This window comes from Nematolebias whitei, chromosome 1 (assembly GCF_014905685.2).
Source record: "Nematolebias whitei isolate Nwh7 chromosome 1, NemWhi1, whole genome shotgun sequence".
Classification (NCBI taxonomy): domain Eukaryota; kingdom Metazoa; phylum Chordata; class Actinopteri; order Cyprinodontiformes; family Rivulidae; genus Nematolebias; species Nematolebias whitei.
In genome coordinates, this window is record NC_056498.1 from 34,055,356 (window position 1) to 34,067,525 (window position 12,170).

General features: G+C 39.3%; 1 protein-coding gene across 1 annotated transcript in view; it reads left to right on the forward strand.

Annotated features, from left to right (window-relative positions):
• Positions 1 to 12,170, forward strand: part of LOC119409631 (nuclear factor 1 B-type) — a gene marked incomplete in the record, with an annotated part of 88,059 nt that overhangs the window by 53,170 nt on the left and 22,719 nt on the right. The window contains 3 exon segments of the mRNA XM_037676535.1: positions 813 to 881; positions 6,936 to 7,056; positions 8,253 to 8,374. Of these exon segments, the coding sequence (XP_037532463.1) occupies positions 813 to 881; positions 6,936 to 7,056; positions 8,253 to 8,374 (312 nt within the window).

Consider the following 12,170-nt stretch of genomic DNA (forward strand, 5'->3'; position numbering starts at 1 on the left):
TACAAAAACAGAAAAAACCCGAAAGGAATCAAAAAACAGACAAAACATTCTGATTAGACAAAAAAAAAAAAAAAAAAAAACAAAAAAACTAACCCCCCCCCCCCCCCCCCCCAAAAAAAAAAAAAAAAGAAGCTACAATTAGATGAAAGTAGCTGGAAAAAAGTTTAAATTTGCACAAGTTGAAAGAAGCTGAACCAGAACAAATTAACAAAATTTCGTACCATAAACATGCAAATGTGAGCTAGTATGACGGTAAAGAACCCTTGAATCCTTGAAAAGCTGCAACAGGCTGGCTAGAAGCTGAAAGTAGCTAGCTAAGTAGCTAGACTTGCTAAAAGTAGAACTGTAGCTAAAAGGTAAAAGTAGCAAAATTGTGGCTTAAAACTAAAAGTAGCAAAAGAAGATGAAAGTAAAGTAGGTAAGCTGAAGCAGATTTAATACAAGAACAATGTTTTTAAAGGAATTGACAAACTCTCTATGTATTTTTATGGGTAAGATTGTAGTAAATAAAGTGAAATATTTTAAAAAGTAGAAAATTTAGCAAAAACAAAATTCGTAGCACCCACACCCTGAATGAGCCTAACGCTTTTATCCATTAGCAGCTAAAATAGTACAAAGTGTGTAGAGCTAGTTAGAGCTCAAATAAACCCACGTGAAGTAACGACATGACGCTGAGTCAGCGTTCAGCCCAGTCCAAGCTGTGATGTCCTTGCTTTAGTTCTGCTGCAGCTACTTTACGAGCTGTCTGATGTGTTGAACTGATGGTTGCAGCTGCAGAGATGTGATAACGTGTCGCTCGTCTTTGTCTCCAGTCTACTTGGAAGACAGTTTCATCAAATCAGGAGTCTTCAGTGTTGCAGAGCTGGTGCGAGTGTCCAGAAGTAAGTGCACGCTCATTTACTTTTCACTAACCCTGCTCATCTAGTTGTGTGAAAGCAGCTTTCTCATCCCACAGTGTTTGTGCTATTTCAACAAATCACATACTTTTCTGCAAGTTTCATTTTTTTCTGCAATTTCAGCTACTATTTAGCTGTTTTTATGCAAATTTTAGCTTTTTCGGCTAATTCCACATTTGTTGCACTCATTCAAACTTTTTCAGCCTAATTCTGCAAAAATGTGCGCTCTCCACTTCTGATAATTTAAGCTTCTTTATGCCTTTTTAGCTACTTTTCAGCTGTTTTTGCATATTTCAGCTGTTTTCATATAATTTCCACTATTCAGTGTTAATTTCTGCTACTTTCAGCCTAATTAACCTCATTTAGCTAATTTCAGCTTGTTGTGCACCTTTCTGCTTTTTCTTTTTCAGCTACTATTTAGCTCTTTTGATTATGCTGTTTTTAGCTTTTTCAGGTAGTTCCACAATTTTTAGCTCATTTCAGCACTTTCCACTTCCTTCTGTTGGTTTAATTTTTTTGCATTTTCAGCTACTTTTCAGCTGTTGTTTAGCTAATTTCAGCTTTTTTAAAGCTAATTTCCTAATTGATGTTCTCATTTCTGCTTATTCAAACCTAATTCAGCAAATGTGTTCTGTCTGTTATCTTCTAACAGGCTTGTTCTTCCTTTTCAGCTACATTTCAGCTTGTTTTTAGCTAATTTCGGCTGTTTTTCAGCAAGTTCTTCAGCAATGAGCATTCACACGTTTCTCTAGTTTGCACGCGTTTTTAGATTTTTCTTTTTTTGTTTTTGCGCTTGTGAAAACAGGCTGCAGTTTCCCCGACGCTCACACGAAGTGCGACAGGCGAATGAAAGTTAACGCAGGAGTCCGTCGGTCTGTTTGAACTCTCACAGTCGTCGCTCATCAGATTTACTCACGTAGCTAAAACCGCCCGCGTGTTTGTGCTGAAACTCCACATAAACGGTACGAACTGACCCTGATTTTCAAAGAAAACAAAACAAACGTACCCTCAACTGTCACATTAAACTCTGTTTTCCTTCCTAATCTCTGCGCCAACTGAAATCGCACCATGCAGCTGTGGCGTGGTGAATCCAGTTTAGCCAGTTTGTATTTCCCCCCCCCCCCAATAAGATGACTCTTGAGCGCAGCTGTCTGCAATCATCTGCTCAGACACGTCCCGCTGCCTCTGCGAAGCGTTTGACGGTTGTTCTCTGAGACTCCTCTGTTACCTGAGGCCACGCCGAGGCACCGTTTACCTGCACGGCCTCCGAGCCGAGGCAGCGACTGTAGCGAACCGTCCCGCGGAGCACAAAGACTCCAGTCAACACAAACATGCCTGGGTGTTCCAACCGGCTCCAGCTCTACGGCATTTACATCAGAAATGTGTGCAGGTTCTGTTCTGTGCCGTAGGCAGGGACGCCGGTGATTTTCTGGTCAATCTGAGGAGAGAGTGTGAGAGTTAATAAGATTAGATGTTGATCTGAGTTCAACTAAATGAATCAGAATCAAATAACTGAGAATCTACAGAATATTAATGTGGTGCAGCCCTTCTGTTATTACCTTTGGTAAGAACCGAGGTTTGATTTTATTGATTTTTTTTATTTTATTTTATTTTTGAAGCACTTTGGTCAAGCGTGTTGTTTTTAAACTTGCTAAAAAAAAAATATTTAACATTGATCGGTCATAGTTTTTAAGGCCAATTCTGATTTCTTTAGAACCATCATCAACGTATCATCAAAGTTCATGCTCAATAATCCAGGTCAAAAATCCAACAAAGTTCTGTCAGGTCATCTGGACTTTTTTTTTTTTTTTTTTTTTGAGACATTTCGTCCTTCATCCAAAGGACTTCGTCAATCCGAGGAGCTACAAACAAACTCAGTCCCACAAGCAGCACACTCACATAGTAGACCAACCAGTTTGCTGGTGATAAGATGGTTTCTGGGGCCCGCCCTCTCCCCTGTCGACTCCTCTGAGGCAGCCAAAACATCAAAGTTCAAAACATCAAAGCTCATGCTTAATAATCGAGGTAGAAAACCCAACAAAGTTTAGTCAAGTCACCTGGATGGTTTATTTTTTGTTGTTGTTGAGACGTTTTGTCCTTCATCCAAAGGACTTCATCAGTCCAAGGAGCCACAAACATCATCAACATAATATATATTTTCTGGGTAAATTTTAAATTTGACTGTTAAGTTTTAATAAAACGTTCACAGAAAAAAAAATCATCCAGATTATTGGACAGCCCACTATTACTAGCACTAATTAGCAGTTTAGCTATGATGTGTTTGCGGACCAAACAACACAAAAGGTTTCAAATTAAGCAAAACATTGTGTGGTTCTGGTCACCGGCCCATCGACTGGTACATCTCTACCTTTTTAATTTAGGGAAAAATGCTGTTGATAGTTTATCTTTGTCTTTAGATATAAGTTTAACTAGAGAAACTGCATTTCCTGCAAAAATGCAGTGTGAATGCTTATTGCAGAAGAACTTGCTGAAAAACAGCTGAAATTAGCTACAAAAAACAGGCTAAAATTTAGCTGATAATGTAGAACAAGCATAAATCAGCAGGAGAAAGAAGAAAGAACACAAAAGTTGAAATGGGTGCAAAAAATGCGGAATTAGCTGAAAAAGCTAATATTAGCATAAAACAGCTAACTAGTAGCTGAAATAACGGAAACTAGCAGAAATAATCTGAAAGGAGCATAACATGTTGAAATTAGCAGAAATAATTTAATTAGGCTGAAAGTAGCAGAAATTACCATGAACAACTTTAATTTATCTGAAAACAGTGGAAATTAGCTTAAGTATGCTAAAGAAATCTAGCTGAAAAGGTAGAACAAGCTTGAATTAGCATAAGAAAGCAGAAAGAACATTTTTCCAATTAGGCTGAAAGAAGCAGAAATGAACACAAAAAATGGAAATTACTTGAAAAAAGCTGAAATTAGCTTAAAACCAGCTGAAAAGTAGCTAAAAATCAGAAAGAAGCTTAAATTACCAGGCAGAAGTTGAGAAAGCACATTTTTGCTGAAATAGACTGAAAAATGTTAGAGTGGAACAAAAATTGAATTAGCTGAAAAAGCTAAAATTAGCATAAAAACAGTTAAATAGTAGCTGAAATAGCAGAAAAAGCTGAAACTTGCAGAAATAAGCGGACATTAGCAGAAAGAAGTCAGAAGAAGCACAAAAATCAAACTAATCAGACTAAGAAAAAGTATTTTTTATAAATTATTCATAAAAAAAATTCATCGTTTAGTTTTTTCTCTTTTCAAACGTCATTTAAAAGCTACTCTGTGACAATATTTTAACAATTTCAACTGACAAAACCTAAATAAAATAAAATTTACATGTATATATATATATATATCTTAACATTTTCATGGCCCAAGTTCATAATATTGTCTAACACTAAATATTATTTTTCTTTATCCACAACATCAAGTAGATCTGATGTACAAACATCGACCAAATATTCTCATGTTCTTCTCAGAAAGACAGAGATGACTCCGACACGATGATCTCTTGGAAGATTGCCTTTCAATATTTTTGGACGTGTGGTGTTTAGTTTGCCTTCTGACCAGATGGCCTCTGAGCTGCCATCTTTGCTCTCGTGTGACAGAGGCCGGTCTCGCTGAAGCCGGGGCAGGAATTTTAAAAAGGTCGCCGGACACACACAGGGATTGTCACTCACTCGGCCAATCGCTCCCCGGGCAGATATCTGAGCAGCCGCTCGTCCGTCATCGCGCTCCTCTCCGAGCCGCTGAGACGTTCTTTGAAGTCCATCAAAGGGAGCTGAGGAGTTCAAGGCCGAATCGCAGCGTGGCATTTCGCCTCATTAACGCAACGACAGGCCTCGACTGCAAGTAGAGAAATATTTGTTGGTCAAAACTGTAGCGCACATTTACAACCGTACATCGTCTTTTCTTTGTCAAAATGAACTGAAAGATAAATTGTTATGACTTAACCAAAACCAAATTTATTGAATGAGTTGACTGACAGGGTGAGCGAGTGGCACTACAGCGCACATGATGCTTGTGGGGGGGGGGGGGGCGGGAGGGTAACCTAAACCATGAACAGAAAGGCCAGAAACCCCAAAACAATGATCTGGCATTCAGCGTCCTCGGGCCGGATGCATTCCTCCACAGACAGCTTGGTGTGGGTAGCAGCAGCTGGGGGGGGGGCTCCGTCAAGGCTACAGCGGGTTGCCAGGGCTGAGGCTGGCGGACGGATCGTGCCAGTGGTGAACCTCAGACCACAACAGACAGCGCCACACGCTCCAATCTTCTCAACCACTCCAAACCAACCAAGCACTCGAGCTGCAGCCTGCCTCGCGGGCCACACACTGATGGGAGTGAAAGTACGAGACGTGGGGGGGAGATGGAGCGAATATGGGTGGAGATCTCCTTTTGTCCTGTAAACACAGACACGGCTTGGCTTGAAACGGTATCCCTCACCTTAACCGCAGTGAGAAAAATAACACCGGTCACCACCAGTAATCATTATCGGAGGAAACGGCAAAGAGTTTCATGGGAAGTTCCTACAAATGTAATATACAACCAGTAACTAGAGAGATTGCATTTCCTGTGAAAATGCAGTACGAATGCTTATTGCTGAAAAACTTGTTGAAAAACAGCTGATATTTGCTAAAAAAAAAAAAAAAAAAAACGATATGTAGCTAAATGTAGCCTAATTTAGCAGAAGAAAGCAGATAGAACACATATTTGCTGAAATGAGTTTAAATGAACAGAAATTAGCAGAAAATTTAGGAAAGTAGCTAAAACAAAAGCTGAAATTAGCAAAAAGAATTTGCTGAAAAGTAGCTGAAAGACAGAAAGAAGCTTAAACTAGCAGAACGAAGCGGATAGAGTTAAAACGAGCTTAAAAAATGTGGAATTAGCCAAAAAAAGCTCAAATTTGCACAAGACAGCTAAATAGTAGTTGAAATAGAAGAAAAGTTGAAACTAGCAGAAAAAAGTTGTAATGAGCATAACAAGCTGAAATTAGCAGAAATAAATTAGTTAGGTTGAAAGTGTCAGAAATTACCATGAACAACTGAATTTATCTGAAAACAGCTGAAATAAGCTAAAAAATAAAAGAGAAAAGGTAGATGAAAAGGTAGAACAAGTTTAAATTAACAGAAGAAGGCAGAAAGAACACATTTGCCCAATTAGGCTGAAAGAAGCAGAAACTAGCACAAAAATTAAAATTGTAGGAAAAAAGCTGAAATTGGCAAGAAAAAAACAGCTAAAAGGTAGCTAAAAAAGCAGAAAGAAGCTTAAATTGCAAGAAGGAAGTGGAGAGAGCACATTTTTGCTGAATTAGGCTGAAAAAAGTTTAAATGAGTGCAAAAAATGTGGAATTAGCTGAAAATGCTAAAATTAGCATAAAATTGCTAAATAGCTGAAATAGCAGAAAAAGATTAAACTTGCCGAAATAAGCTGAAAGGAAGATAACAAGCTGAAATTAGCAGAAAGAAGTTCGAAGAAACACAAAAATATTGTAGTTGGCAGAAACAGCTGAAAGTAGCTGAAAAAATGTTTAAATTTGCACAAAAAAGCTGAAAGAAGCTGAAGCAGAACAAAATGTGAAAGGAGCAGTAAAAGGTTGTGAACACATCTAAAGATCTGAAGGACGTAAAATGAGCTCATTTCATTTTATATGAGGAAAAAGTGGCAGAAAAGGCAAAATATTACAAAAAGCTAAAGCTGCACCAGTACCAAAAGTCTTGGCAGGATTGTCCTGAACGAGCTGAATGTTTTGATTTATGATTTGTTGAAATGGCACAAAAACTGTGGAACGAGAAAGATGCTGATAAACATACAGAAGATAAATGATCTCAATGGTGTGAATTCTTCATAAACGTTCACACAATAATGTTAATTGACCTCACAACCAAACATTTCAAATTCCATGGGTACAGAAGAACCCAAAGCAGCTTCAGTTTCTTGTAGCCACTTTGTGTCTGGTTTAAAGTCGAGTAATGAGAGAGTTGACTCTGAACCTGACAGCCGCGTGACTTTGAGCTCCTCCTTGTGTCCTCTGCAGTGCCCATCACCCACGGCGCAGCGGTACCCTTCTCCATGGCCGACATGCCGGGACAACCCTACTATCATGACCTGAACTCCAGCGTGGGACTGCACCGCTCCCTGTCCTCCCCTCCTGGCAGGTCAGGCCAACTTACAGCAAACAGATGCATTCTGGGGATAAAATTAAGATGAGAAAAGTCATTTTGTAGTTGGGTCTAAACAACGACTTGATTTTTTAAATATATATTTAAAACATTGTTGTCGAACATTTTCTTTTTAAAGCTCTGAAAGTCAGCTTGCTTGTTTTGTTTGTTTGTTTGTTTAGCTTTTAAACAAAGCATTTCCTACACGAATGCATGTTTGTTTCCTCGCAAGCAAGAGTTTTCAACAAATGTCTCTCGTGACCTGTTAGCATTCAAAGTATGTGATGTAGACAACTCTTAGCTACTACCACACCAAACTTTAGCTCCGTATCTATTAAACCGACGAGATCTTGTGTGATCTGTTAACATTCAGAATATAAGATGTGGATAACTTTTAGCTACTACAAGTTTTAGCACAGTATCTGGAAAACTGGCTGAGCTGTAGCCATGTTTGTGTTTATATTTAGTTCAAATGTAGCCCTGACCATCATTTGGGGGGGGGGGGGGGGGGGGGGGGGTCAAGTCTCCCCTCTTGGATAATGTCTGCCTCTCCTTTTAGCCTTCAACAATCCTTTCTCTCACATAGGGAAGTTGAGTCATTCCATGCCGAATCATCCCCAAATGTCTATATTTTAACTCGGCCATCTCGGATTTTGATTAATTTTGTCTTATTCGTCAATCATGATCCCACGGCACTGTCTCTCAAATCTCAGGTCAATCGGACCAGTGGTTCTAGAGATATACCCTCCCCAAGATTTTAAGATTTCTGGAAAAAAAAATGGGCGTGGTCGCCTATCTTCAACTTCAGGAAGTACCTGGTCGGTTTTCACAACTTTGATGTCACTGAAAAGGGAATTTGATACGTATTTTAAAATCTTTTTATTTGTCCTTGGTGGGGCCCACAATTTTTTAAAATCTTTCCTATGACCTTGGAACTGACCTTGTGGATCACGTGGCCTTGAGATGACCTTTCCAGAGTTACTGCCCCCACTTGTTTTCTGAAACTTATAAAATTTGCACATCACCAATATGCATTCCATATCAGAAATGCATCATAATCACATAATTGAAGTTTTTATTTCATCATTCCGGTTCAGTCGGGCCAAATTAACACGGACACCGTCTCCCGGTTGTATGTTTTGCGGTGGCGCCGACTGATTGGGTCAAGATATTAACTGCGTCTTTCTGTGCAGCAAAAGGCCTAAAACGGTCAGCTTGGATGAGAACATGGACACCAGCCCGACAGGACCCGACTTCTACTCGTCACCCAGCTCACCAGCAAGCAGCCGGGCAAACTGGCACGACAGAGACGGAGGTGAGTTCTCTTGTTTGTTTGTTTTTTTACCTCGTCTCTTTGCCATATTTATCCTCAACCTGTTGAACTCTTGTCGTTTAATTTCAGGCAAGTTGTACATTTTTAAATTTTAGACGTACAACTGTCTAGATACCTAAACTACCATTTGAGACACTGTTCGTTTTGTCACGCAAACGTTACCAATTTTCAAATATTCAGAAAGACAATTGTTAGCTTAGATTGAGTTTTTTTGAATTTCAGTTTTTATAGAGGAATAAAAATATCTAAATATATTTAGCGTATTTTTCGGGCTATAAGGCGCACTTAAAATCCTTTAATTTTCTCAAAAATCGACAGTGAGCTTTATAATCATGTGCGCCTTATGTATTAATTCTGGTTGTGCTTACTGACATCGAACCCATTTTATGTGGTACAATGAACAATGTTGAGAGTTATTGTGAATGAGTTGAATACATTTTGACTCAGGCCTGTCGCAATAAACAAATCAATTATTAGCATGATAAATGAAAATTATCGACCTCATTTTCTTTTGTCAACTTTATCGTTTCTTCGTGTCTCTCTCTTTCTATTAAAGACACTGGATGACAACAAGCTCAACTCCGGTGCTCTTCACTGACCCCTCTTTCTTTTTTTTCTCTAACCTCCTAAGACCCAGACTTTTGCATATGTGGATGCCAGGTCCTAGGAGGTTAAAATCTGTTTTAACTGTCCAAAGTCACATTTTTGTATTGTGAAAAGAAGCTAAGCTACAAGCTAAGCTAACAGGTCGACCTCAGGGGAAAAAAAACCTCTGTCTTGTCGAAGCTCCAAATTTCACGGTCGAAACCCACTGCATGCAAAAAGTTGTTTTTCTCTGTAAAAAGAAGCTGAGAACTTTTTTGTAGATTTTTTGTTATTAAAAGCTTTATGTGAAAAATGCTATGCTATAGAGCTCAAACCACACAGAGCGTCCGCCATTTTGAGAACCAAATATAAGAAGGAGAGACAGCCCGTGTCACATCAAGGTGACTCCCTCCCTTTTTTCTTGAAGAGACACGCTGCTCACTCCCTCACTATCCATCCTTCGGTTCAAACAGTCTTATACGGCCATCCGGTGTTCAAAAAAGGTACTACACTCAAAACAAATTAACCAACATTTCTTTTTAAATTTGACAATAATTACTAATTATTGTCAAATTTCAAACAATATTATTGTTTATCGCAATAATTTCTGAGACAGTTAATCGCCCAGCAAAATTTGTTATTGTGACAGACCTAGTTTGACTTATCAGACTGTTTGGTTTCGCTTAATGCGCCTTATAATCCAGTGCGCCTTATAGTCCGAAAAATACGGTAATGACTTCATGCAACGGGCTAAAACAGATGTGTATGTTGGAGTAACACGCCTGTTTTTTCGTGTTTGTTCAAAGAGAGAAAATAAGATCCTCACAGGATAACTGGAACGTCTCATTACGCTGTCCTCCAGCGTAGAGACCAAATCTTTTAATTAAGCGCTCGCGTTTCCCAATGGTCGTCCCTCTCCGCTTACTTCTGTCTTCGCCCCGCAGTGAAGTGTTTTGTCTGACTGAGACAAACAAAATCACTGGAAATCAAATCCATATTTTCGGCAAGACGCACGGCAGTTTCAGATGCAGTTTGAACTTAGACCGCCTCTTTTTATTTAATTTAATATAATCAGTAGAGAAATGACACCCTAGAGACTCAGCCACAGCCACAATGTGGCTGCGTGAAATTTTAGCGTGTCCCTTTTTGCACAAGGCCTGAGAGGATTGCTCTGCGTAAACTTCGACACTCGGGGTGAGCAGAAAGGGAATGAAGTGGGTAGGAAACTCTCCAAAGTCGGCCATTATACTGTCAAGAGAGAATAAATGAGAAGTGGGTTGAGATTAAACCCATATGAGTCCTCCGGAGTGCCAAGCAGTAGTGGAGGAAAATGTTTGTTCGGTTTGGAAAAGCACTTGAATTTTTTGTGGATTTTATTAAACTTGTGCACGTTTTTGCCCCACCTTTTAGATATTTGAGGTGTTCAGTACAGTAAAGGTCTGTTAATTGATTATAGTAATTAGGTGTGGCAACATTTTCCTCTCTTCTTTTTTCTTCTGTTCCCTCTTCATGGGTCTCCACAGGGAGTCCATCTCTCTCTGTCTTCTCTCCAACTTCCTCCGTATATCTCCTATACCTTTTTCCTGGCAGCTGCGTTTCTAACACCCTTGTACCATAATACCCACTGTCCCCACTCTGGACATGTCCAAACCATCTTAGTCTCATTTATCTCCCAGTAGATGAACTTGCATATTAGTTTTAGCAATAGTGTTTTACGCCGGATTACCTTCTTGACGCAACCCTTACCATTGACCAGGGCTCGGGACTGACACGAGAGATCCTCTGGCTTGTGCTCCCCAGTGGCTAGTTTAGATGTATTTTCCTCCCTGACAAACAAAGACTCTGCTTGAGTGTGTCCTCGTCCAAACTGAGGCTGGGAAATCCCCCTGAATTCCCACCAACTCTCCTCTTTGGAGATAAGTGACTTTTCCTCCACTTCTAGGCGAACTCAGGAAAGGCACTGCCTCCACATTAGGCTTCGTATGACCTATTTTTGGAGGGAAGGGAGATGTAGGATGTGAAAGTTATACACCCAGTTGTAACAGGCGAGGAACGGAAGAGGCAGGAGAAGGCATAGGCCATTGCCTCTCGTGTCTTTTTGTTATCACGTTCCCGTTAAACTCCGTGTCTCTCCGTGGAAAATTGAAAACCGCACAACCGTGACTGCAGAGCGTTGCTCATAAAAGTGTAGCGCTGCAGTAATGAGCAACTCATAAGTTGACTTTGCACACATACTTCCAGTCTTTAGCTTAACATGAATGTCCTTAATAAATTTAACGTCCTCAGCCGGGCTTTACCGGATTGACATGTTCCATTAAAGATTACGTGAAGGTCTTGGAATCCTTTAATCTTGTTGGAGTGACAAGTTGGTTCTAAACAAAGTTACTGCACCGGATTTAATTTTCTATTTGGGTATTACGACTTATTTTGAATTTCTCGCGTCCAGTGATTCTGGAGATCAGGTCATTTGGGAAAATCAAATTTTCCAGGTTTGCTTTTAATCGTGGTGGAAAAAGAAGTCCTTTATTTATTTTTTTTTTTTTTTGCACATCCCCAACTGGATTAAGTTCTGCCTAATTTGAGCAATAATTTGCTTTAATTGATGACTAAGAGGTATCAGTGGAAATGTTTAGAGAAGAATTTGACAGATTGTCGACAACATACGTAAATCTTGAGTCGTTTGAGTTATTTTTTCTGTCTTTAAACAGTCCTGTGAAAAAGTCTAAAATCTTTTTATATTTTGCTTCCATGGTCTTGAGCAACATTTGGTACAGCTTTCTGGATGTTTTTTTTTAAATTATTATTATTCTTTAGAACTTTAGCTTTTTCGCTTAGTTTCTCTCCAGTATATGATCTTTTTAGACATAAAACGTTCCAGAGAAACAGAAAAGAGAATAGAAATCCATTTGAGACTGAAACTTTAGGTAGTGACTAATAAAAGTATTAACTAACGTACTGCCTAGCAAGGTGCTTCCTAGCTAACAGCAAGATACTAAACTAAGGGTAAATGGCATCTTTGCTAACAAGTTACTACCTGGTTTGCTAATAACTTGCTAGCAAGTTACTAGTTGGTTTGCTACTTGCTAGCTTTTCTAGCTAGGAAGTTACTAGCTGGTTTACTAATAGCTTGCTAGTAAGTTACTAGCTGGTTTGCTAATAACTTGCTAGCAAGTTACTAGCTGGTTTGCTAATA